Consider the following 26,609-nt stretch of genomic DNA (forward strand, 5'->3'; position numbering starts at 1 on the left):
GGTGGTTCAAACCCACCAGCCACTCCTCAGAAGGAAGATGGGACAATCTACTTCTGTAGTGATACTGCCTTGGAAACCCAAGGAGGGGTCACTATGATTCGGGTCCGACTTGACAGCACATAAGAACAACAACAATATATATGCTGTAATCATTGTTTTATCAGGTTTTGGTTAAATGGTTAAATGCCATTTTCTTCAGGAAGCTTTCCTTGATCCCCCAATCTTAGTTAGTGTCCTTCATTGCATTTCCATAGCACTCTGAACTTTTACTATCACTGCATTCAGTTAAGTGCCTGGTACTTATCTAATCTTAGTCTGTGTGAAATTTAAGGAGATCCTCATGTCTTTCTCATTCTCCACTAAATCTTGTCTTGCATGTAACAGACCCTCAATGATTTGTTAGATGAAAAAAAGGAAGGTTTTTGTTTTTGTTTCCATATAAGTCAACATCTTTCTTTTACAGTATTTGGAGCATTAAAAATATTTCTTTGGTCCTGTTTTCAGGTTCTGTGAATCCTCCAACAGATCCTCCACCCAATATTACAGAATCTCCTTTTATCACCCAGTCTTCTCCAGCCAACAGCAGGTCTTCTACAAGTAAGAGTGCTCGCACACTATTTTTCTTTGCATGAATTATTATTCCTTTATCCAAGAAGTTTCATAATGGAAAAAATTTCAGAAAATTTGCTTGATTCATGATTGTTTTTTACCTGTCATATTACATAAACTTATTAAGTACTATTCTCATGGTTTCAAAGAGTTAATTAACACAGCTTCCAAAGTCCTTCATTTGAAGCCTGGAAAATCAGGTCAATAAACTTTCAGTGAAAAATTTAAATTCTGTTTTCACTATTAAGTAGGTTTATAAGTTGACTGTCCTCTTTCACAACTATGTTCTCAGTGTGGTGTTTAAGAAATTGGTTTTAATTGGGGATCCTGTGAGCCAGAGGAAGTTAAACAGTTTTACACTTAAATTAATTCTCATTCAAACATATTTTGACAAAGTTGACGGGTGAGGACTATGGAGTCAACCCTCCCAGCTATGTTATTATTAACAATGAAGTCCAGTCTGTAATTGTGGCAAAGGGACAGCAATGAGTTTTAGACATTTATGTAGATGCAAAGAAATTATAAATCCCCATATCTGTGATCTTTGTATTTAACAAAGAACCATAGTAACTTTCTACAATACAATGGACAAAAAAAAAAAAAAGGTCATAGTCTATATAGAGTAGAAGTATGGTTTTAATTTCTTATTTAATTAAAATGATCAATTTTAGCTCAAAATGAGAGTGAAAATGGAGTAAAATAAAAACTGTCAGTAGGAATAATGAACAATTCTTGTGACCTGAAGCTTTTGGTATACACCTTGCAGTCACTGTCAGAGGTTGTTGCTTCTCAGGAAATATAGCATGTGTCAGAGTGAAAGATGTAAGCAAGTCACCCATCAGAATTTTTATGTCTATTAATTTTTTCTTGTTCTTAATGTTTTGTAATTTTGATTTTTTTATGTGTGATTTTTTTTTTCCACTTCCAACTCACTCAGCTGTAAATCAGAGTTGAGTGTGACATTCTTCATGCAACAAATATTAGCAATATCAATACTAATTCCTGTATCTCTATAAACTCACTACTGCGAAGTTGATTCCAATCCATAGCAACCCTATGGGATAGAGCAGAACCACCCCATAAAGTTTCAAGGTTGTAAATCTTTACAGAAGCAGACTGCCTCCTCTTTCTCCCACAGGTCAGCTGGTTGGAATAGCTCTACATTACCCTGTATGTTAGTTATCTGCTGCTATAAGACAAATTGTCCCAAAACTTTGAAACTTAAAAACATATGTGGTTTCATATAGTTTCAATGGGTCAGGAATCCAGGAGCCACTGGGTGATTCTGGTTCATGATCTTTCATGAGGTTTGAGTTAAAGCTGGTGCTTCAGTGATCTGAAAGCTTGGCTAGGGCTAAAAGATCTGTTTCCAAGCTCAATTTTCCAAGCTCAATGTTTCCTAGCAGGAGGGCTCAATTCCTTATCACATGGGCCTTTTCTTAAGGCTGTTCATGGTATGACAGTTGATCTCCTCTAGACTGAGTAATCCAAAGGACAGAGTGATCAGAGAAAAGCCACCTTGCCTTTTTATGACCTTGTCTCCGAAGTTACACCATCACTGCTTTATTCCATTTACTAAGAGCAAGTCATTAAGAACATCATGAGATATCCAACAGGAGGAGAATTAGGTTCCATCTCTTCAAGAGAGGAATTTTATGGAGAAATTAAAATAACCATTGTCTGTGATTTATAAAATGTATTTATATAAAATAGAACATAGGCTGATCTGTATTATGGAAGATTGATAAAGCAAGCATGATCATTTGTATTTTCTATTTGAGGACACTGAGATGCTGATCACACAACTAGTAAGAGACAGAATTCTTATTCACATCAAAGTCTTTTGATCCTAAATCACCACATAGCAGCTGATTTCTCCGACTGGTCTAAACACGCCATGTGGACAGGGGAGATATATGTTTTGCTTCCTAACACATGCCTAGCACAGAGTAAGCACTCAAAAAATATTAGTTGAATAAAAGAGTTAATGAGAATAATGTATCTTCACTGTATAGATGGCACTGTAATAAATTCCATGGTGTTTTAAAAGAAATATGATAATTTGTTTCTGCCTCTAAAAAAGTTGCAGTCTACTTGAAGAGAGATGACCTGCAGATGTGTAAACAGTATTTCAAAATAGTAAAGTGAATGGTGCCACACCTTATTTAACTAAAATGTCCAATAAGAGGTCCAGACAAGTAAGTTAGGGTTTGAATAAGATAATGGAAATGCTACCTAAAAGAGATGACATAAGCTGATTCTTGAAGGGTATATTATATCTTTCAACTCATATTGAAAGAACATTCTAAACAGAGAGAACAAAATGAGCAGTTGTGCACTGGCAAAATTATTCACAGGCACTTGAGAAAATATCAACAGAGAAACTTGGATAGGAAAGGTGGAATTGCATAACAGGGATCAAGAATGGAAATATCAGAATAGAGTCTTGATCTTCAACTTAAGGATTCTAAGTATTTTAGGATGAGGCAAAAGCCCCATTAAACACTTTTTAAGAACGTTATATGATTTATTAACCAGATATTTATTGAAAACCTATTACGTAAGAAGTACTCTTCTAGATGCTGGAAATATGACAGTGAACAAAACAGAAAACAACCCCTGCCCTCATGGTGTTTTCATTTTCCTGGTTGAACCCAAACATGAATTTCTTCTCATCAAGTTTACTATGGGCTTAGTCAAGATGTATTAAGTGTTCATGTAATGCCAACATCATTCTTACTTCTTTGAATAAATCCAAGGAAAAGGAAAGCCCATATGCTACCCTTGTTGTTGTTGTTATTTTGCCCTCGAGTTGGACCCAACTCATAGCGACCCCTCCTTGGGTTTCCGAGGCAGTATCACTACAGAAGTAGATTGCCCAACCTACCTTCCAAGGAGTGGTTGGTGGGTTTGAACCGCCAGCCTTCTGGTTAGCAGTCAAGTGCTTTAGGCACTATGCTACCAGAGCTCCCATGTTACCCTTAAGATATAATATAATATAGGCCTAGTATTATCAAGGGAAATAAATTATAGTCAAGTAAATATTAAAAGCCAGAAAAATATTCTAGCTGATGAATTGTTCCACTAAGGTGGTAGAGTTGGGATGTTTCTGGAAAACTGAAAGAACTCTTTAAAACGAGATCTCAGCATATGGGACTGGAAGAGTGCTTTAGATCACCAGGTCTCAATCCAAGTGATTTTGCCCACCAGGGAACACTTGGTAATGTTTAGAAATATTTTTGGTTGTTTTAATGTGGAGTGAGGGGATAAATTGCTACTGCCATCTAATAAGTAGAGGCTAAAGATGGTGGTAAGCACTCTACAACACAGGACAGTACACCACAACACAAGTTACCCAGTCAAAAATATCAATAGTGCAGAGGGTGAGAAATCCTGCTTTAGTTCAAGAGTCAAATGTCATAATAAGTATCTCTCACTTTAAAAAATCTAGATCTTCTGTCAGGGTAGTTAAAAAGAAAGGTTATGTTTGGAACAATTTTCAATCTTATTTTTATATGTCAAAAAAAAATCAATGCTAAATCAATAGCTGATTATATCTAAATAAACCTTATATTTTCTTAAAAGAATCACTGAATTACCATTGAAAACTCCAAAGTGTGAAACTTGGTAATTGTGAAATCATATGATGGTTGGCTACCTCAGAAGGATTCACCCTTGGGTGTCTTTTAAGAAAGGAAACAAGATGGAGCATGCCATGGAGAACAACTTCAAAAGCCTGTGGCTTCATTCCAAATTTTTATTCAGTCAAAATTATTAAGCTATACATCTACCTGCAAACATCTAATTCTTATTCTTTTTACTTCCATGAAACAATGTATTTTTTAACAAAGGCAGAAAGTGATAGAAATGATAATTCTAACTAACTGTAAGAGTTACTTAGGGAATCCCAGCTCAATTCAACCTGAATCAATTCGTGTTTGCTGAGTCCCGGCAGCATTCCCAGCACTGTCTTCTGAAAAGACACAGGCTGACAAGCTAATTGGTAAAATGAAATAAGTCCACATGGAATGATCAGACACCTGACAAATCTAGGGTGGGGTAGTACTGGTATAACTCCGGAGCTTCTGATGCCCTGAGGCAGGCCTTTGAACCTGTTCTTCCCTGCTCAGTCATGGCTGGCACAGAGAAACCAGAACTGACCCAAATTTGTAAAATGTGGGTGTACCAGAACCATGACTAGAGCAGGAAAAATTATGGGTTGACGCCCTGCTAGAAACTTATCTCCCTCTTAGAAAACAAGGGCAGTGTGCACATTGCATAACAACCAAATCTCTTGAAAAGCACAGTCAAGAAACTATGGTACCCCAGTCAAAGATGGTGGCTGACCACACCACTTTGAATGTGTGTCATTTTCCACAGTCCTGGCAATAATCCAGTCTCCCACCTCAGGCTCTTGAAAGGTTCACTAGGCCTCTTCCAGGTCTCTCATTCTAGGGCTTCATAGTTTTTCCCATTCAGGTTATTGTTCTGGCACATCCACATTTCACAAACTTGTGTTTATTATTCAGATTTTGCTGCATTGGCTATGACCGAATTGGTCCACAAAGGTTCAAAGCTCTCTCCTGAGGCAAGCCCTGTACCTTCTAATTCACTTCAATGAATTGGTTACTGATTATGCAGCCCAAGAGAATGGGCCTCAGAAATACCAGCCCTGATTCTGGCAGTCATCCAAGACATTCACTCAGTCAACAAATTAATACTGAGTGGCCACAATTTGCTGGGAATACCTTGAGGTGCTAGGGCTATAGGGTTGAACAAGACAGACAGGGCCCCTATGGCAGTGAACTTATGATCTAACAAAACCTTTTCCCTTGTTTTTCATTTCACTGTCCAACAAGTCACAGACTCTTTGGCCCTACCTCATATTTTTATTTCTGCAAACAGTTCTTAGACCTGAAGACACTAATTTTGACATTAAGCCCTCCATTAAAAAAAAAAAAAAAACTTGAGAAAGAGTTTTTGCTTAGGAGACATTAAGCTTATATTAGTGGTGGTAGAATGGTTTGGAAAAGGATAGCAATGGGTGCACAAATTGAAGAAGGTAATCAATGTCAATGAATTGTACATGTAGAAATTGTTGAGATGGCATATGTTTTGTTATGTATATTTTCATTAAAATTTAAATAATAATAATAATAAGGATTGGAGGGATGGAGGATTTAGCTGATTAGCTGACCGTTTTCACTCCTAAATGCTTTGAGAAAATACCACTTCCAGTCTTACATATACCTTTGGCCAACATCCAGGTATATGTAATTGGTTCTTGGTGAGTGGAGAATCAGAAAGTCAGGGATACAGACTGAAGGAAGCAGTTTCCCAGGTGATGCACTGAAACTACTGATGAATGAGGAAAGGATGCCAAAAACGGGCAGCCATCAACCTGAAAGATGTGTCATTGAATGAGATTAGTAGACTCACAGGAGGCAGCCAGAAGTCAGATCAGTTGTAGGTCAGGACATGGTGTTCTAAATTTAAGAAGGGGATCCCAGACAGAATCTATCTGCAAGGCAGTGAAAAGACTGCTGGTGATGTGTTTGTGACAGTAACTTCTGACCCCTTAATTGGCCCTCAAGTGCTTGAATACCTCAATTGCTATCTGATAGCTTCTAACTTTCTTCTATGTATCCAGCCAATAAAAAGTAAGACAAATCAGTGAGTGCTAGGGAGGGGAGTGGAATTAGGGAAGTCTGTACAGGGAAGAAGGAAATATTGACTACAAGGAAATATTGAATCAGATATAGGAAAAATGGGAGTCAGATATTCAAACAGTCCTCCTGAGCAGAAACATACAATAAAACCAACACAGGATGTGAGAAGACAAGCAGGATGAATTCTAACAGTGCTTGTTGGGGAGGTGCCAAAGGGGCAGGAAGGCCACATCATCTGACCTCCTCTAACCCCACAAGAGGAAGACAAAATCAACATCAGTAGCCCAAGGTCTATTCTTGTGAGGCCCGACTTGCTACCTCCCTCCAGCCCTTTCATCAACCCTGATGCAAACAGTTCCTCCCTCAGCACCCACCATCTCTCTGCTGGGTTTAATAATTCACTGCAGTGGCCAAACAGAACTCACAAATTATAGGGCTTATTAGGGAAAGCATCAGTCTATAATTCAAGTTCAGGAACAACTCTCAGTCTCTCTCAGGCTGTCGTCTCTCAGCCAACAGTCTCTCTCAGTCTCTCTCCCAGCAGTGTGTGTCTCTCAGGAGCATGTTTCTCTCAGCAGCACGTGTTTCCCAGCCTGACTCCAAGAAGGAGTCAGAGGGACTCCTTCTGCCTCTAGAAGGGCTCCTATTGAACCTGGCAGAGTGGGCAAACTAACCAATCCCAACATCAGAGTTCTACACACCTGAGAGAAAGAGAGAGAGAACTTCCCAGAAGATTGTTTCTCATTTCACTGTCCAACAGGTCATAGACTCTTTGGCCCTACCCCATATTTTTATTTCTGCAAATGATGCTTAGACCTGAAGACAATGATTTTTGACATTAAGCCCTCTATTTAAAAAAACAAAACAAAACAAAACAAAACAAAAAACTCACAACAGAAATACCCCAGGTGCATAACGTTAACAACCAAGAGCTACTCAGTTGCTCAGGGCAAATTCCACCACGGAGTTTATGAAGACTTATGGCTAAAAAAGCCACACTATGTAGTTTACCACAGTGCAGGAGGGGATCGTATAGTTGCCTAGGCAAGGTGCAACCAGATGAAGGTGAGGTTAAATCAATGGAATTTGGATGTGGGCTATGATCTGAACTTCAATGAGCAGCCATTCTGGTTCTCTGAGTATGTTAACAATGTGAGTAAAATATTGTGAGTATGGTAGATGACAGAAACAAGGGGTGAGGGAAAGGAACCAAAGTGATGTAGATTTAAAGTGATAATGGCTGAACTAGAATGGAGATATGCAGAAATGAGAAGGGCTGTGACAGAAGACTCAGCAGGCATTGCCTGCCTAACTATAGGAGATAAATTTTAAAAAATTAGAAGACTATCATACAGGGGCATTCCAATTTTTTTTCTAGTAATTATCTGAAAATTCTTACCAATTGATGTAATTGCATTAATAATATTTATTGAGTGCCTCCAACGTACCAGGCACTGTTCTAAACTAATCAGTATATTTTATTTAGCCCTCCCAACAACATAGTAATGTAAGTACTATTATTATCCTGGTTTTACTCTCCCTTCTGCAGACCAGTGTTTTCCTCAGGATGGCACTCCTGGGAGTTGGATACACATTTCCTCAGTTGGAAATCAGAGAAAAAGACTCTCCTCCATCTCTTATCCCTTGAGTCCTAAGCAATTCTGATCACTGTGATCTTTCTCATCATCTATGGCCTGAGCCACTCATTTAAACAAAGAAAAAAATCAGTTGCCATGGAGTCAATTCCAACCCAAGGCCACCCCATTCACAGAGTAGAATTGTCCCATTGGGTTTTTAATGGCTTTAATCTTTTGCAGGGAGCTCTGGTGGTGTAGTGTCTAAGTGGTTCAAATCCACCAGCCACTCCTTGGAAAGAAGGTTGAGCAATGTACCTCCATAGTGATACCGCCTTGGAAACCCAAGGAATGGTTGCTATGAGTCAGATCCGACTCGATGACAGTGAGTTTGGTTTTGTTTGGATCTTTTGCAAGTAGATTGTCAGGACTTTCTTCCAAGGTGCCTCTGAGTGGATTTGAACCACCAACCTTCCAGTTAGCTGAGCATTAAGTATTTCTGCTACTCATGGATTCCAAGTACACAGTCTGCTAAAGAATCCCTCCCTCCATACCTGTCATCCATAAATCAAGGGTGGTCTTCTTTATGACTGGTTTACTTTGAGTGTTTTTATTCAGTTTTTTCCCTTTGGGATGAGGTATCTCTGGGGATGAGCTATCAGAGGAACCATTTTTCAGTTCATTTCATAATTATTGAGTGTATACAAGCATACTACATGACATGTGATGAGTTCTCTTCCAGTTACTATTATCTTCCCCCAAGGGAGCCCTGAAAACCTCTTCTAGACCAGCAATCCAGTAACATACTTCCTCCTTACCCACTCAGTAAGCACACTTCCCCAGCCTGCCTCCTACAAGAGAAAACACAGTTTGGAATAGAGATTAGGATTTCACACCACCTATCTCCTTTATGCTGGGCTGAAGGTCAGTATACTTCCATCCTGACAACTAGGATTGATGAGACTGATTCAAACATGTTTAGATGTGGTTGATGGCCTACATTCTTCTAAGTGCAATTCTACACCTAATGTTGCTATGGTTTTTAAAGGCTCTTTGTGCTGCAGGTAAATTGATGGAGTGCAATTACACATTTGTCAAGGAGCCAAGGAGGCTGTATTGATAGATGCTGTGAGGATACAGAATAGAAGGTCAAGTGAAAATATTACTATTTGAGAAAATAAGATGAATTTTCAGGTTTGATTTTGCATAGGAATAAGGTAAACTCTTGGGTAATTGAACATGACTAAGCATGTCACTCACATAGCCTTACAGCACTTAGAACTAAATTTTACCCCTTTGAATTTGGCTGATTGAATAAACTGGATTGGATAGGTTAATAAAAAAAATAAAATAATGTAACTTTTGCCAGCCATTTCATGTTAAAATTAGCCCTCTTGAATAATTTCTTCCTGGCTTCTGAAAGAACTTTAAGGCAGATTCTTTGGCTTTTATGGTGATTTTCATATAATAAATGTCGTCTGGTTCCTTCCAGTCACAAGAACAGACTTGAGTCTATAATTAAAAAGATGTGTCAGATGTAATGTCAAAACTCTGAAAAGTTAATTCAATCCAAAATTTCTCTCCTCTCTCCTCTCCCAAGCAAGAAGGAAGATCTTTAGGGGCCTGGGGTGCCTCAGCTTGAGAAGTCTGGGGTATATGAAGTTGTGAGTTTTATGTATTTCAGTGAGTGAAAGGAGAGATGTGTTTTTATCCCTCTTTGAGGAGCAGATGGTAGGTGGGGCCAAAAGGAAGAGGGAGGAGAAGAAAGATCTTCCTTGACAGGATGGCTGTAATCCAGCTGGGGACCACCTGAATGGGCAGGATACGAAATTACCACCTTGATCTCATGGGGCACTTAGCAGATTTCTCAGAATCCCTGTGAACTGTGGCTGCCATCCCCTTAGCATAGACCATATCTCTGCTCAGATCTGCATATGTTCCCAGAAGCCCCTGAGCCTCAGAGGCCTGCCCCTCTTGGGATCCTCTTTGCTCCTCAAGGTATTCTTTCTAGGTGATATTCCTTTCCATGGCATCCTGTTTTGTTTTTTTTTTCTGGGAAAACTTGCACTTTTGCCTCCAATCTGGGGAGGTGTTCCTCTTCCCCACCGTAGCCCTGTCTCTCTTCTCTACACACATTCAGACTGCTAGCAGAGTGGGCTCTCAATGCAGCCTCTGCAGCCAGAGTCCGGCTCTTTGTCCCCAAACACTTGTCCACAGATGAAGTTCTCTGAGTGGTTCTCTTGAAGCCACATTTCACATTTCACTTAGATGAGGGGACAGATTCTTACCCATACTGTGAGATGAGGTTAGACCCATAGGACCCTGAAAGCTCCCTCTAAAAAAAAGTCCTCACTTCAGCTGCTTTCATCCCCCACTCCCACTACATAGCCTTGAGGTTGACGGCAAACTAGAGCTGACAGAACCCACTCCACAGTGTTTCAACATATTCTTTATAGTTAATCTAGTACCTTGCTTTAGAAATATCCTGTAACATAATTGGCTCTTGGGGCTTCATCTGAAATGGAATTACAAGGAGTTCCATTTGAAAATCTACTTCTTCATTAACCATTAAAGAACAACTTTAAAAGAAATTCAGTGAACCTGAAAGAAAAATGGTGAAGTGATGGTTTACACATTGAGATGATGTACAGGATCATGAAGGGTTGCAAAACAAAAACAAATTTCTGAAAACATTGGCCAAGCATAAGGATACCTGAAAGAAATGGGGAGAAGGCAAGAGAGAGAAGAAAAGGGAAAGTTTTAATGGGGGTAATTCCTCCCTCAGTGTGTTATCAAAAAGAGAGAGATGGAGAAGGCATATAAAATACCTAATATAAACTCAAACTCACTGCCATCAAGTCAACCCTTTGGGTTTCCAAGGTGATAAACATTTTATGGAAGTAGATTGTCCCACCTTTCTGCTGCAGAGCAGCTGGTGGGTTTGAACTGCCAACCATCTGGTTAGCAGTCAAACGTCATAGGCAGTGTGCCACCAGAGGTCCTTAATTATTGATAACATTGCAAAGAAAGGGAATTCCAGAACACTTGACTGTTCTCATGAAGATCCTGTACAGAAACCAGAAGGTTGTCATTCAAACAGAACAAGGGTATACTGTGTACTTCAAAATCAGGAAGGGTGTGTAGGAGGGTTGTATCTTTTCACCATAATTGTTCATCCTATATGCTGAACAAATAATCTGAGAAACTGGACTATAAGAAGAACTCAGCATCAAGATTGGAGGAAGACTTATTAACAACCTGTGATATGCAGATGACACAATCTTGCTTGTTCGCTGCCATTGAAATGACTCCCAGCTTTTGGAGATCTCATGTATAAAGGAACAAAATACTGCTTGGTTCAGTGCCATTCCCATGATAGATTGGGGATCTGACTATTGTGATCCACAGAGATTTTATAGGCCACTTTTGAAAAATAGATCACCAGGCTTTTCTTCCTAGTCTATTTCAGTCCAAAAACTCTGCTGAAACCTGTTCAGCATCATAACAAAATGGAAACCTCCACTGACAAAAAGGTGGTGGCTGTGTATGAGATGCATTTTCTGGGAATTGAATCTCAGTCTCTTACATGGAAGGAGAGAATTCTCCTATTGAATTGCCAATGTCATCTATCTGTCTGGCTGTCTGTCTATCTATATCTACCTAGTACAGTACCTAGAGTAAGTGATCCAGATGCTGCATTTTAAATTAGGTATTAATTCCATTGAATCTCTTTTGGACAAAGGAGGAACCCAAAGTAGGAAATAGATAGAATGTATGATTAGTTAAACACTCTGTCTTTGTCTAGGGGTCCCTCAGTTTTACGAACAGTTAAACACTCAGCTACTAACCAAAAGGTTGACTGTTTGAATCTACCCAGAGGTGCCTCAGGAGAAAGGACTGGTGATCTACTTCCAAAAGATCACAGCCATTGAAATCCTCTTGGAACACAATTCTGCTTTAATGCACATGGGATTGCCATGAGTTAGAATCACCTCAATGGCAACTGTTGTTGTTGCTGTTTTGTCTTTGTTTTGTGCTGATAAAAACAAATTATCTAGCCCTTGAATTCTATATCTATTCTGTATTGACATGAATACTGACATAAATAAAATTAGGCTTGCTAGATCATGGTCCGGGAGCTCTGGTAACGTAGTGCCTAAGGCACTTGACTGCTAACCAGAAGGCTGGTAGCTCAAATCCACCAGCCACTCCTCAGAAGGAAGTTTGGGCAATCTACTTCCATAGTGATACTGCCTCGGCAACCCAAGGAGGGGTCGCTATGAGTTGGGTCCGACTCGACGGCACATAACAACAACAACAACAGATCATGGTCTAGTGACAGAGGGAGAAAAAAAAGGCAGTGAGGAGAGACAGATATCTATAATGTTAGCCTGAAATGTCACATGCTATATCTTGTTTAAATTGTTATTATATCCCTATTACATTCTATTTCTCATTCAACTTATTTCAGCCAAATTGGCCTCCTTGTTGTTCCTCCAACGTTCCAGGTATTTTCCCACCTCAAGGCCTTTACATTTGTTTCCTCATCCTAGAAAGCTCTTCCCAAGTATTTGTTCAAATGTCACCTTCTCAATGATGCTTTCCACGTACACACCTATTTAAAATTGCAGTTCCTTCTACCTTATTCCCTGTCCTCTTTTCTGACTGTACTTTTCTTCATCATATTTTTTAACATCCTGTATAATTAACATGCCTGTCACTTCCTTATAAGAAAATAAAATTTAGCACAAATTCCATGAAGGTTGGTTTTGTTTATTTGTCTACTGATGTATCTCCACCATCACAATAGTGATAAAATTTGGTATACAATTAACGATTTTTTTTTTTTAATGAAGGACTAAAAACAAAAAGCACAAAGGAAGAAGAGACTAGTGAAGGAAGAGTTTGGGGAAGAGTTGAGGAAGGCACCCTAAAGAAAAGCCATTTGGTCAGAGCTCTAGGGCTGAACAGTCTTGGGATAGGAATCTGAAAGGTGATGTGGGTAGGAAGGTAGAGATAATGAAAGGCTTTTTATTCTGGGCTGTTGTGTGCTAGGGTCCATGATTAAGCTCTTTGATGTCTCAATCCTGGCTCTGATGACACTATTTTAAAAAGTTAACAGAGTGAATAAAGCCTTTAATGGCAGGTAGGCTTGGATTCAGTTCTTGTCTCTGACCTACTAGCTCTGTTAACCTGGGCAAGTCAAGTCACCTCTCTAACTGTTTCCTTATCTTGAAAAAAATAGTGGTAGTAAACCTACAGACTGGGAAAAACTTTTGGCAGCAACATATAGGACAAGGGTCTAATCTCTAAAATTCATAGAAAACTTCAACACATCAACATCAAAAAAAAAAAAAAAAAAAAACAATCCAATTAAAAAATTGGCAGAGGACATGAATAGACACTTTAAAGAAGACATTCAGGTAGCCAACGAACACATAAAGAAGTGCTCACAACTTGGTGGTGCCCGGCTAGCACTGTCAACCACTCAGAAAAGAATCAGCAGGAAATCCTGGATAAAGTGAGAGAAAAATGGGGAACAAAATGCAAAATCATGGGGGGGGGGAGACTAGACTGGTGACAATGGCCCCTAGTCACCCTCTGGGCCTGGAATTGAGCTGACTCCCATGACTTCCAGCCAAACAATAGGCAAGAGTTTAAGGTGAACATTTACCCCAGATAAGTATACTCCTTAGACCAATCAACCACGGGAGATTAGAGGCAGTATTTGCACAGAGGGATATAGCTCAGAGTAGGCATGCATAGGAAAGAAGGCTATGGGGAAGAGATAACTGTAAGGAGGAAGTGGAAAGAGAGTCCTTACATTATGGAGACTGCAATCAACGTCAGGAAACAAAATGTATATGAACTGTTGCATGGAAAATGAATTTGCTCAGTAAATTTTCACCCAAATCATGATTTAAAAAAAAAAAAAAAATTGAAAAACAAAAGAAGTGCTCATGATCATTAACCATTACAGAGATGCAAATCAAAACATTTGACTGCTAACCAGAAGGTTGATGGTTCAAACCTACCAGCCACCCCACAGAAGGAAGACTGGGTAATTGACTTCCGTAAAGATTAAATGCCTAGGGAACCCGATGGGAGTCTCTATGGGTCAGAATCGAGTTGGTGGCAGTGAATTTAGTTTTTGGTTTTTCAGCATTAATAGTAATATTTAAAAAGAAAAAACAGAAAGCAACAAATACTGGTAAGGGTATAGAGAGATTGAAACCCACATACACTGTTGGTTGTTTTGTAAAATGGTCCAACTACTGTGGAAAACAGTATGGCATTTCCTTAGAAAACTGAAAATAGAAATACCATATGACCTAAAAATACCACTACTAGTTATACACCCTACAGAAATCAGAGCTATGACATAAACAGACATGGGCATACCCATGTTCATTACAGCATATTTGTAATAGCAAAAAGATAGAAACAACTTAAGTGCCCATCAACAGATGAATGAATAATCAAAATATAATATATACCCAAAATGGAATACTATGCAACATTAAAGAGTAATGATGAAACTGTGAAATACCTTATAGCATGGATGAACCTAGAGGACATTATGCAGAATGAAATTAGTCAATCACAAAAGAATAAATATTATACGAAACTACTACAGTAAAAAGTACGTAGAAAGAAACATTCTTTGAAGGTGGGAGGCAGAAGGGAGAGTAAATCACTCAGTAGAGGGTAGACATACATTAACTTGGGTGAAAGGAAAGGCAATATAATAAGAAGGAGATCAATCCTTCAAGGTGAAAGATGATAGTGGGAGGAGCACAAGAGTTAAAGGCAATAAAGGTAAATACAATTACATACCAAATCCTGCAATAACAATAGTGACAATAATATATGAGAGGATACATAGATAGACACAAAAGCTGACCGAGGATGGGAAGGTGCATGGAGCTACACCCACGAATAACTATATAGGTTTCACAGAGGATATTTCCACATATGTATTTATATGTGTTACAAATATATCCATGAATATAGTAGAACATATAGGAAGCTGAGTTATGAAAACTTCTTAGCCATAACCAAACACCTTGAGGGAATGAGTCACTGGGTCTGGGGGCTCAGGACCACAGTCTTGGGACACTAAGGTCAACTGGCATAACATAGGCTATAAAGACAATATTCTACATCCTACTTTCATAAGTAGCAACTGGGATCTTAAAAGTTTGTGAGTGGCCATCTAAGGTGCAACTGTTGGTCTCTCCCCTTCTGGAGCAAAGAAGATTAAAGAAAATAAAAGATAAAAGGAAACAATTGGTCCAAAGGACTAATGGACTCCATGAGATCCAGCTTCCAGGGCCCTGAGACCAGAAGAACTAGAAGTACCTAGCTACCAATGCTGACCACTCTGAAAGGGATAACCATATGAGACTATAGGAGGCATGGATAGAGTGGGAGAAAACTATATGAGACTATATAGGAGGCATGGATAGAGTGGGAGAAAAATGTGTAACAAAACCCAAAATCATTGGATAAAAACAAAAAAAGACCAAGTTTACTGGTCTGGTCTGATAGGGACTGGTGGAACCCTCGAGATTATGGCCCTAAGACAACTCCAGGCCTGATACTGAACTCACGCTCATGGCTCAACTTTCAGCCAAATGATAGACAAGTCTATAATGTGAAAAATAATACCAATGAGGTACACACTTCTTAGAACAGTCAACCAAGTGAGATCAAAAGTGCAATATTTGCCCAGGGATAAAGCTCAGAAAGCTGAAAGAGGTAAGAAAGAAAGACAAAGGGAAGTGGTAAACATAGGGAGGAAGTAGGAAGAGTGTTGTAATGAAATGTGTATGAATTGTTGACTGGAAAACCATTTGGTCTGTGAACTTTCACCCAACTCTCAATTAAAAAAAAAAAAAGAAAAAGAAAAATATATGGGGCAAAAAACACACAAGGGCTCACTATGAGTCAGAATTGATTTAATGGCAACTGGTTTTAAGTATAGAGTCTCTGTAAGTCAGAATAGATTCAGTGACAGTGGATTTGGTTTCTATGTGATTTTAGTGTTCACAGAAAGACAAATTAAAATGAAAAACTGTGTTTCCAAAAAAAATCAGTGAAAGGGTCAGTCAATGGGAAGATTAGCCCAGAGTTCGAGTTAAGGAATTAAATTACTCTTGATAATGTCACAAGGAGCCAACCAGAATTAGCTCTTCTCAGAGGATATGTTTATGTCTCCTCAGAACTGACTAGAGCTGTCTTCTGACTTAATTGAATGTCTAGTGATAATAAAAAAAAAAGGGTGATTTTAAATTTTACCGGGAAATTTTTCAAGACTTAAAATAGAAATGAGCTAGGAAAGTTTAAATTTCCTCATCTAATCTCATGACAGTTTATAAATTAATATAAACAAGCCATATTGTATGAAACAGTGTTTATTTATAAACCTCTTGTTCTTTCCTAGAATTAAGGTACATTATAATGTATCCCTGGACACTTGCAAGGTTTAATAACAATAAGCATTCAAACTGCAGAAGAAATAAACAATGAGCAGACAAAGCACCAACTCTCCATCACTGGGTTTTGCATGCTACTTGCCTGCTGAATATGTCACAAAACAGAACCAATTATTGAATACTGAAGAGGTTCTGTTGTGTTGTGAAGTATAATCTTAACCTTGAAACAGAAGAGAAAAAAGCAAGCTGTCTTATTCTCATGCTGAAATACATGATCAGTATGAATGTTTCCAAGATTTGGTTAAGAGGAATGTAAACACAAATTATTTTAAAATGTTCTATTTGATAACAAGAGACACTCACATATGTTCCCATATTGGTACATAATCTCCAGGTCAGGTTCTAAGAAGGAACTATTTTTAATTTAAAAAAAAAAAAAAATCTCTGAGAAACCAGAAGTTTAGCCACTGTTTTCCTGATGCTAATGATGGTGTGGGTCTCTCCCTTGACAGGTAACACCCCATACGCTCATGCCCAGTTCACTTTAACGTACAGAGCAAACATCCCTCAAGGGCTTGTAAAGATCAAGCAGGTTGATTTTACTAAACCATGGCATGTGAGACCATGCTCAGGGCTTTGTATTTCCTGTAGCCTCAGCCAAAAATCTCCCAACTTTCTCCCTGACCCCATTTTTCCACAACACTCCTTAGGAAAGCCTTCATGAGATGCTCTGATTAGGCCATTCCCTCCAAAAGAAGTTCTTATATTTGGATTGATTTATGTGATTCTCTGATTGATATCCATCTCCTTCAGTGAGTGACTGACTGATATAGTTCCAGTACATTTCATTTTACTTGGATCCATGATCAATACCCAAGGAAGCCAAGCTAAACCAAACTCACTGCTGTCAAATCGATTCCGACTCATAGCAACTCCTCTTTGGGTTTCCGAGACGGTATTGCTACAGAAGTAGATTGTCCAGTCTTCCTTCAGAAGAGTGGCTGGTGAGTTTGAACCACCAGCCTCCTTGTTATCAGTCAAATGCCTTAGACATTACACCAGCAACAGTCAAGAAATCAGATGCCATATTGCACTGGGCAAATCTGCTGCGAAAGACCTCTTTAAAGTGTTAAGAAGCAAAGATGTCACTTTAAAGATTAGACTAATGTGGGCCTGACACAATCCACAGTATTTTCAATCACTTCATATGCATGTGAAAGCTGGACAATGAATAAGGAAAACCAAAGAAGAGTTGATGCCTTTGAATTGCGGTGTTGAAGAATACTGAAAATATCATGGACTGACAGAAGAACAAACAAATCTGTCCAGGAAGAAGTGCAGCCAAAATTCTCCTTGGAAGTGAGAAAGGCCAGACTTCATCTCACCCACTTTGGTCATGTTGTCAGAAGGGACCATTCCCTGGAGAAGGATGTCATGCTTGGTAAAGTGGAGGGTCAGTGAAAAAGGGAAAGACTCGCAATGAAATGGACTGACACAGTGGCTGTAATGATGGCTCAAGCATCGCAAGGATTGTGAGGGTGACACAGGACTGAGCAGTGTTTCATTGTATTGTCCATGGGTCACTATGAGTTGGAGCTGACTTAACAACACCTAACAACAACAACAACAGATAGTTCTCCAAATAGCTTCAACTCTGAGTTCTGGATGATGAATGAAATCCCAGATTAGAGGGATTATTCTTTCAGTAAGCTATGTAAATTGGTTTATCATTATGGTGTTGGCAAAGAATACTAAATATACCATGGAACTTCCAGAAGAATGAACAAATCTGTCTCAGAGGAAGTACAGCCAGAATGTTTCTTAGAAACAAGTATGGCAAGACTCTGTCTTGCTTGCTTTAGACATGTTATCAGGAGCGACTAGTCCCTGGAAAAGAACATAATGCTTGGTAAAGTAGAGTCAGCAAAAAAGAGGAAGCATCTCAATGACATAGATTGACACAGTGGCTGCAACAATGGGCATACCAACTATTGTAGGATGGCCAGGAATAGGCAATTTCATTCTGTTGTACATGGAGTTGCTATGAGTCAGAGCTGACTCAACAGCACCAAATAACAATGCAAGTTAGTACAAACCCTCAGCACAAGGCCCCCAGATTTGCAGCTGAGATCAAGAAGACAACATGACCATGGGCTCCCTGAGGATAGTGACTGGGCTTCATTGATCCCTTTTTCCCATTGATCCATTTGTCCAGTCAGCTGGCATGTATTAAGCCCTCAGTGAACTCAATAGGCCTGACTGTGAACGAGAAAGTGTCACAGAACTGCAAATAAACACTCAGCTACTAACCAAAATGTTAGCAGTTCAAACCCACCCAGAGGCACCTCAGAAGAAAGGCCCGGCAACCATCTTTCAAATGCTCACAACCATGAACACCCTCTGGAGTAATGCTACTCTGCAACACAGAGTCTCTGTGAGTTAGAAACAATTTAACAGTTACTGACTTGGTGTGTGGAGAGGGGTTGGTGTTCTTTTACTTACTAAGTGACTAGGTGAATTCTTTGGAGGTCAGTTCAGAAAGAGAGAGAATGTGAATGAAAAATGCTGGTCCAAGTAAGGGAAGATAGGACTGAGTGACAATGAAAGTGTCACCCTTCTCTTACATGAGATATAAGACCTCAGAGTAAAAGGATCACTCTTTGTACTCATTCTGAGAATCTTTAAAAACATGAATGGTGAGTTTCTCTTCCTCAGCTCCACCCTGTTACTCTTTCATCTCTTCTTCCTCAATTAGGAGGACCACATCGCATCTCTCAGTATTTCACATTGTCCCAAGATCAATTGTAGTCAGTCATTTAATTTATTCTATACATTTTTACCTTTTCTTGTTCCTAAAAGCATGAGTGATAACTTAAAAAAAATACATAAGAATACAAATTAAAAAAAAATAACTGAAGAAATTGCTACAGAGAGGGGAAAAAACTAAAGCTTCCTTGATGGTTGAAATAAAATTCACTCCATGATCAGTTGTTGTTGTATACCCTCAAATCAATTCTGACTCATAGCAACTTCAAATGACAGAATAGAACTTCCCCATAGTGTTTCCTAGACTTTAATCTTTAACGGAACAGTTCTCCAGGTCTTTTCTTCCACGGAGCCACAAGTTAGTTTTAACTGGCAACTTTTTGGTTAGTAGCTGAATGTGGAACTGCTGCTCCACCAGGGCTCCCTCCTTGATCCATGGAGTTCGTAAAATTAAAGCAAACATATCGCACAGGAGAAGTGCTCATGATGTGGAGACTACCTGAGTCCTCCTCTACAGGGTCATGGAGCACAGCTCTGCAGCAGTCTCAGATCAAGTGGACAATGGATGTCTACACCTCTCAGGGCTACTTTGTAGACGGTCAGCCAGTGTGGGCCAATGGGTAAATGTCAGTGCTCAATGCTGCATAGAGACCCCTCCTTGGGTTTCCAAAGCAGTATCTCTGTGGAAGTAAGATTGCCCAATCTTCCTTCTGAGGAGTGGCTGGTGGCTTTGAACTGCCAGCCTTCTGGTTAGCAGTCAAATGTCTTAGGCACTATGCCACCAGAGCTCCCAAAAGAATTCTGCAGCACAGAAATGTGATTCAGATACTCAGATTAGGATGTTGTTGATATCGTAAGGTGCCACCAAGTTGGTTCCTATGTACAACAGAATGAAACACTACCAGTCCTGTGTCATCCCCACAATTGTTGCTACACTTCAGCCCATCACTGTAGTCACTGTATTAATCCACCTCATTGAGGGTCTTCCTCTTTTTCTCTGACCCTCTCCTTTGCCAAGCATGATGTCCTTCTTGATTTCATATGGTTGATTGTTCTAATGAGTACATACCCTCCTAGTTCACCTTTTAGGCTTTTTTATCTATTGGCTGTAAATTGAGCCACAGGAGTTAAGTTCAATTCCCAGATTGAAAGTTCTAAGGGTCATAATCTCAGGGGTTCCACCAGTCTTCATCTGACCAGTAAACCTAGTATTTTATTTATTTATTTATTTATTTATTTATTAGTTTATTTATTTATTTATTATCATTTTGAGGTTTGTTCCACATTTTCCTCCCACTCTCTCTGGGACCTCCTCCTACTGTGATCCTTTCAGAGCAGTCATCAGTGGTAACTGGGCACCATAAAGTTCTTCTGATTTCAGGGTCATGGATGTTGGGGTTTACATGGCCTATTAGTCCTTTTGACTAACGTTTCCTTGCACCTTTGATTTTCTTCACTCTTTTTTACTCTGTATGGGAAGAGACCAACAGTCTACTTATAAGTTTTTAAGACCCCAGTTGCTATTCACCAAAGTAGGATGTAGAACACTGTCTTGTAGACTATTGACCATAATTTCCAGAAAATTGGAAGTCATTTTAACTTCTCTCTCTCTTTTATTTTTCCATATCCAATCATATACCAAGCCCTGTGGAGTCCACATTTTAAATGGCTCTTAAATATGTCTACTTTGCTTCACCTCTGGGTTAGAGCATATTTTAAGGCCTAGTTGAATGTCATTTTCTCATGGAACCTCTGAGATATAGTCCCTTCTTTGTTCTTTATCCTCATTCCTTTCCTTTCCAAAGTTCATCAGACATTTTGAACTGAATTTAATGCCTGCTCACTTTTCTGTTCCATTGCTTGGAATATTTTTCTTTTTGCTTCTTCTTCTTTTCCCCCAACTTGTCTGGCTGTTTGCTCCTACCCTTCAGGACTCAGATGAAATATCACTTCCTCGAGAGGGCCTTTCCTCATCTTCTAGGTTTTTGTGATGTCCCTTCCTCTGGGTTCTACAGCACCTTCTCTATCATAGCACTCACCACATTGTACTACATTTACATTTACATCTGTAAGGTAAGAAAAATGATTGTAGCAACAACAAAAAAATTCAGTTACTTAATACAATATAAGTTATCCTTAATGAAATAAGCAATGAGGGACCAAATCAGTGCTGAGTGCTCTATTACACACATTCAAGAACCCAGGCTCTATTGTCTTCAAATTGTGATATCTAAGTCACCCTGTGTGGTAGTTAAGGTTATGTGTCAGCTTGGCTGGGTCTGGTGCTGAGTGGCTGGGCAGCTGGATGTAGTTATTCCCCATGGTGAGATTGGTGATCAACATCATTGTTGAATCTACTGGAACAGCTGAGTAGCTACCTTAGGGATGTAATCTGCTTCCAGTATGTAATGGAAACATTGAGAAAGATCTGCAGTTTGGGGCACACTTTAATCCTGCATGTAGCCAAGTCATTGTTCAGCAGCCTGCCACGTTATCTATCTACTAATGAACTTGAGTCACTCCTGGTCCACCGGCCACAGTAAGCCAGCCCCAGGACCAGTGGAGGGCAGGTGTTTGTGTGCATCAGAACATGGCATATACGAAGTATGAATCTAGGAAAATTGGAAGTTGTCAAAAATGAAATGGTATGCATAAAGATCAATAACCTAGGTATTAGTGAGCTGAAATGGACTGTTTTTGGCCATTTTGAGTCAGATGATCATATGACATACTGTGTTGGAAATGACAAATTGAAGAAGATTGGTGTGGCTTTCATCATCACAAAGAACACATCAAGATCTATTCTGAATTACAATGCTGTCAGTGATCGGATAATATCCATACACCTAACAGGAAGACCACTTAATATTGTTATTATTCAAATTTATGCACCAACAACCAAAAGCAAAGATCAGGAAATTGAAGACTTTAACCAAATTTTGCAGTCTGAAATTGACCAAATATGCAATCAAGATGTGTTAATTATCACTGGTGATTGGAATGCAAAAGTTGAAAACAGAGAAGAATCACCAGTAGTTGGAAAGTACGGCCTTGGTGATAGAAATTTTGCTGGAGATTGCATGATGGAATTTTGGAAGACCAACAACTTATTCATTGCACACACCTTTTTTTCAACAACACAGACTATGGCTGTACATATGTACCTTGCCAGATGGAGTACACAGGAATCAGACTGATTACATATATGGCAAGAGGTGAAGCTCAGTATCTTCAGCCAAAACAAGGCCAGAAGCTAACTGTGGAACAGACTATTAACTGCTCACCTGCAAGTTCAAGTTGAAGCTGAAGACAATTAAATGAAGTCCACAAGACCCAAAATATGCCCTTGATTATATCCCTCCTAAATTTAGAGACCATCTAAACAATAGATTTGATGCATTGATCACAAATGACTGAAAACCAGAGGAAATGTGGGATGACATCAAGAACATCATCCATGAAGAAAGCCAGAGGTCATTAAAAAGACAGGAAAGGAAAAAAAGACCAAAACGGATGTCAGAAGAGACTCTGAAACTTGCCCTTGAGTGGAAAATAGCTAAAGCAGATGGAAGAATTGACAGGATAAAAGAGAAGGTCAAGAAGACAAAGTCAATTATTATAATGAAATGTGAAGACCTGGAGTTGGAAAACCAGAAAGGAAGAAAATGCTCAGCATTTCTCAAGCTGAAAGAACTGAGGAAAAAAAATTAAGCTTCAAATTGCAATATTGAAAGATTCCATGGGAAATATGTTGAATGATGCAGGAAACATCAAAAGAAAATGGATGGAATACACATAGTCACTATACCAAAAAGAATTGATAAATGATCATTCATTTCAGGAGGTGGCATATAATCAAAAACCAATGGTATTGAAGGAAGAAGTCAAGGCTGCACTGAAAGATTTGGTGAAAAACAAGGCTTAGGGAATTGATGGAATACCCATTGAGATGTTTCAACAAATGGGCACTCTTCTGGATACACTCACTCCATTATGCCAAGAGATTTGGAAGACAGCTACCTGGCCAATTGACTGGAAGAGATCCATATATGTACCCATTCCAAAGAAAGATGATCCCACAGAATGTGGAAATTATTGAACAATACCATTAATATCACATGCAAGTAAAATCTTACTGAAGATAATCCAAAAATGGTTGTAGCAGTATATAGACAGAGAACTTCCAGAAACGGAAGCTGGATTCAGAAGGGGACATAGTGTAAGGGATATCATAGCTAATGTCAGATGGATTTTGGCTCAAAGCAAATACCAGAAAGATGTTTACTTGTGTTTTGTTGACTATGCAAAGCCATTAGATTGTGTGGATCATTAACAAATTGTGGATAACATGGAAAAGAATGGGAATTCCAGAACACTTAATTGTACTCGTGAGGAACCTGTACACATACCAGGAGGCTGTCGTTCAAACAGAACAAGGGGATGCTGCATGGTTTAAAATCAGGAAAGTGGTGCATCAAGGTGGTATCTTTCACCATATTTATTCAATCTGTATGCTGAGCAAATAATCTGAGAAGCTGGACTATTTGAAGAAGAACATGGCATCAGGATTGGGGGAAGGCTCATTAATAACCTGAGATATGCAAACGACACAACTTTGCTTGCTGAAAGTGAGGATGATTGAGTGCACTTACTGATGAAAACTAAAGACTGCAGTCTACAGTATGGATTACACCTCAATATAAAAACAACAAAAATATTCACAACTGGGCCAATAAGCAGCATCAAAATAGAGGGAGAAAAGATTGAAGTTGTCAAAGACTTCATATTGCTTGGTTCTACAATCAATCCTAATGGAAGCAGCAGTCAAGACATCAAAAGATGTATCGGGAAAATCAGTTGCAAAAAATTTCTTCTAAATGCTGAAGAGCAAAGATATCTCTTTGAAGAATAAGATGCGACTGACCCGAGCCATGGTATTTTCAATCACTTCGTATGCATGTGAGAGGTAAACAGTCAATAAGGAAGACTGAAGAAGAGTTGATGCTTTTGAGTTGTGGTGCTGGCAAAGAATGCTGAAAGTACTGTGGACTGCTAAAAGAACTAAAAAATCTGTCCTGGAAGAAGTACAGCCAGAATGCTTCTTGGAACCAAGAATGGTCAGACTTCATCTCACCTGTTTTTGTCATGTTGTCAGAAGGGACCATTATCTGGGGAAGGATGTCATGCTTGGTAAAGTGGAGGGTCAATGAAAGAGGGGAAGGCCCTCAACAAGATGGATTGATACAGGGGATGCAGCAATGGACTCGGGTATAGTAGGAATTGTTAGGTTGGCACACAACCAGGCAGTGTTTCATTTTGCTGTACATAGGGTCACTATGAGTCGGAGACAACTCAATGACAACTAACAATGACAACAACAAATGGACTTGAATCAATTCCCTATCCTGTGGTTTGGTGATACCAGGACTGTGACTTTTTACTTGTCTACCTGGGGTTTGTCAGCCTTAGCAGCCAGTAGCTGCCTGAGTGAAGAAAGGCTCCAGCTTCTGTGGCCCAGGAGCAAGAGGCAGAGCTGAAGCCCAAGGTCTTGGGGCTTTCACCCACCCCCTTAAGGCTGGCAATTTGAACTCGGACTTCCAGCCTCCGAAACTCTAAGGAAACAAGCTCCTGTTTATTAAAGTCACCCATTTGTGGTACTTTCTGTTAGAGCAGCACTAGGTAACCAAAACACCCTGCATGATAATATCTGAATAATACTCTATGAAAGATTATGGATGATTATATGTGGGGAGGTTTATGGGCTTGGTCTTAAAATGGTAACCATCATTCCCACTCACATTTGTTGGTTAGGACTCAGTGCGTGACCAACACTGTAGAAGGAATCAGGAAAGCATAATTTGGCTGTGCTCAGAAAAAGGAAGACCTGTCAACTCCATGATAGCAGGGGGTAAATCTCTCTTGCTCCTAATTTTCATCCCCAAGTCCAGTACGCAGTAAGCACTCAATAAATATTTGTCAAATTGATGAAGATGTGCATATCACAGTATACATCCTGTATTTGCCACATGTTTTTTCTACCCATCCCAATCTTGGCTACCCATTTTAGTTCTTTGTACAGTATCTTCTCAAGAGGCCTGCAACACATCTCCCCATGTCTGATGGTTTCCATGGAGCTGGGTCTGGAAGAGACCTGTCCTACAGGGATCAAGAAAAGAATTGTTCTCTGGGGACTGAAAAGGGACCTGTCCTGAGGAGACATGCATGGCCAAGACTGGGTATATATAGCAGAGAGAGCTGAGACAGCTGCCCTACACTGAAGAAGGGAGGGATATGCCTTCACTTTGGGATAGACTTTCAGACCTGCCTATGGCTTCCTAACTCTGATACTGAATTGTAGCCTGTTATTTTCAAGTTGATCCTGTTCCTATTATTCCTAAGTTGATCTTGATCCCAAGTAGTAGTTTATTCCTTCCCTAATAAACCATATAACTCTAAGTACAGTTCATAGAATTCTTTGTGGCCATTACAAGACATTATCAAACTTAGGAGAGAAGGAGCTCTGGTGGCGTAGAGCCTAAGACATTTGACTACTAACCAGAAGATTGGTGGTTCAAATCCACTAGCCACTCTGCAGAAGGAAGACTGGGCAATCTACTTCTGTAAAGATTTCCAGCTCAGAAACCCAAGGAGGGGTCGCTATGAGTTGGGATCAACTCAGTGGCAGTGAGTTTGTTTAGGTTTAGTTTAGGAGAGAAGTAGAGAGTGCCATGGGGAGGACAGTTGGTATCAGAATTGTAAAAGCATTGGAGAGTGGAGGTATGTCTGACCACCACTTCATAGGAATGGTAAGTACTCTATATATGGTAAAGTATACTTAGTATATTTTCGGATGTTATCTTTGGAGGTGAATGTGAGGCTACATTATAGTGGTAATTATTGTTGATTATCTCTGGGAATTACTTGTAGATGCACACACCACAATGCCGATTTATTTATTTCTTTACATTGCTTCTTTTTCAGAGGTTTGGTTACTTAACTTATCTATTTAAAGCATGCTCTTTCACAGAATTGAGACACCTGGGAAGCTGGGAAGCCATTCACTAGTAACTGAAGCTCCAGGGTAACTAGCATAGTGACTAGCATACTGAAGGGTATTGTTGAGAATACTGTACACATTATTTAACATTTCAAAGAAGATATTAGAAAATGTTCATCTTAATCACAATGAAAAGAACAGCTGTATTTTACAGCTATTTACTATATAAATAGAAATATAATTTATGTATTTATATATATTTATATAAAAATAGCTAATGTATGTACATATTTATATAAAAATCATATAAGCAAATATATTAGCTAATTTTTTTATATGTTGCCATTGTTGTTATGTGCCATCTAGTCAGCCCCTACTCATAACAACCTCTCCTTGGGTTGCTGAGGCAGTATCACTACAGAAGTAGATTGCCCAAACTTCCTTCTTAGGAGTGGCTGGTGAGTTTGAACCACCAGCCTTTTGGTTAGCAGTCAAGTGCCTTAGGCACTATGGTACCAGAGCTCCTATACACACACACACACACATACATACATAT

General features: G+C 39.3%; 1 protein-coding gene across 1 annotated transcript in view; it reads left to right on the forward strand.

Annotated features, from left to right (window-relative positions):
• CD96 (CD96 molecule) overlaps positions 1 to 26,609 on the forward strand; it is a 165,933-nt gene that overhangs the window by 102,780 nt on the left and 36,544 nt on the right. Inside the window, exon 8 of the mRNA XM_007947438.1 lies at positions 505 to 597. Coding sequence (XP_007945629.1) covers positions 505 to 597 — 93 coding nt within the window. The remainder of the gene's footprint in view (positions 1 to 504; positions 598 to 26,609) is intronic.

Source organism: Orycteropus afer, unplaced genomic scaffold (assembly GCF_000298275.1).
Source record: "Orycteropus afer afer isolate SDZICR_OR568_19922 unplaced genomic scaffold, OryAfe1.0 scaffold00184, whole genome shotgun sequence".
Taxonomy (NCBI): domain Eukaryota; kingdom Metazoa; phylum Chordata; class Mammalia; order Tubulidentata; family Orycteropodidae; genus Orycteropus; species Orycteropus afer.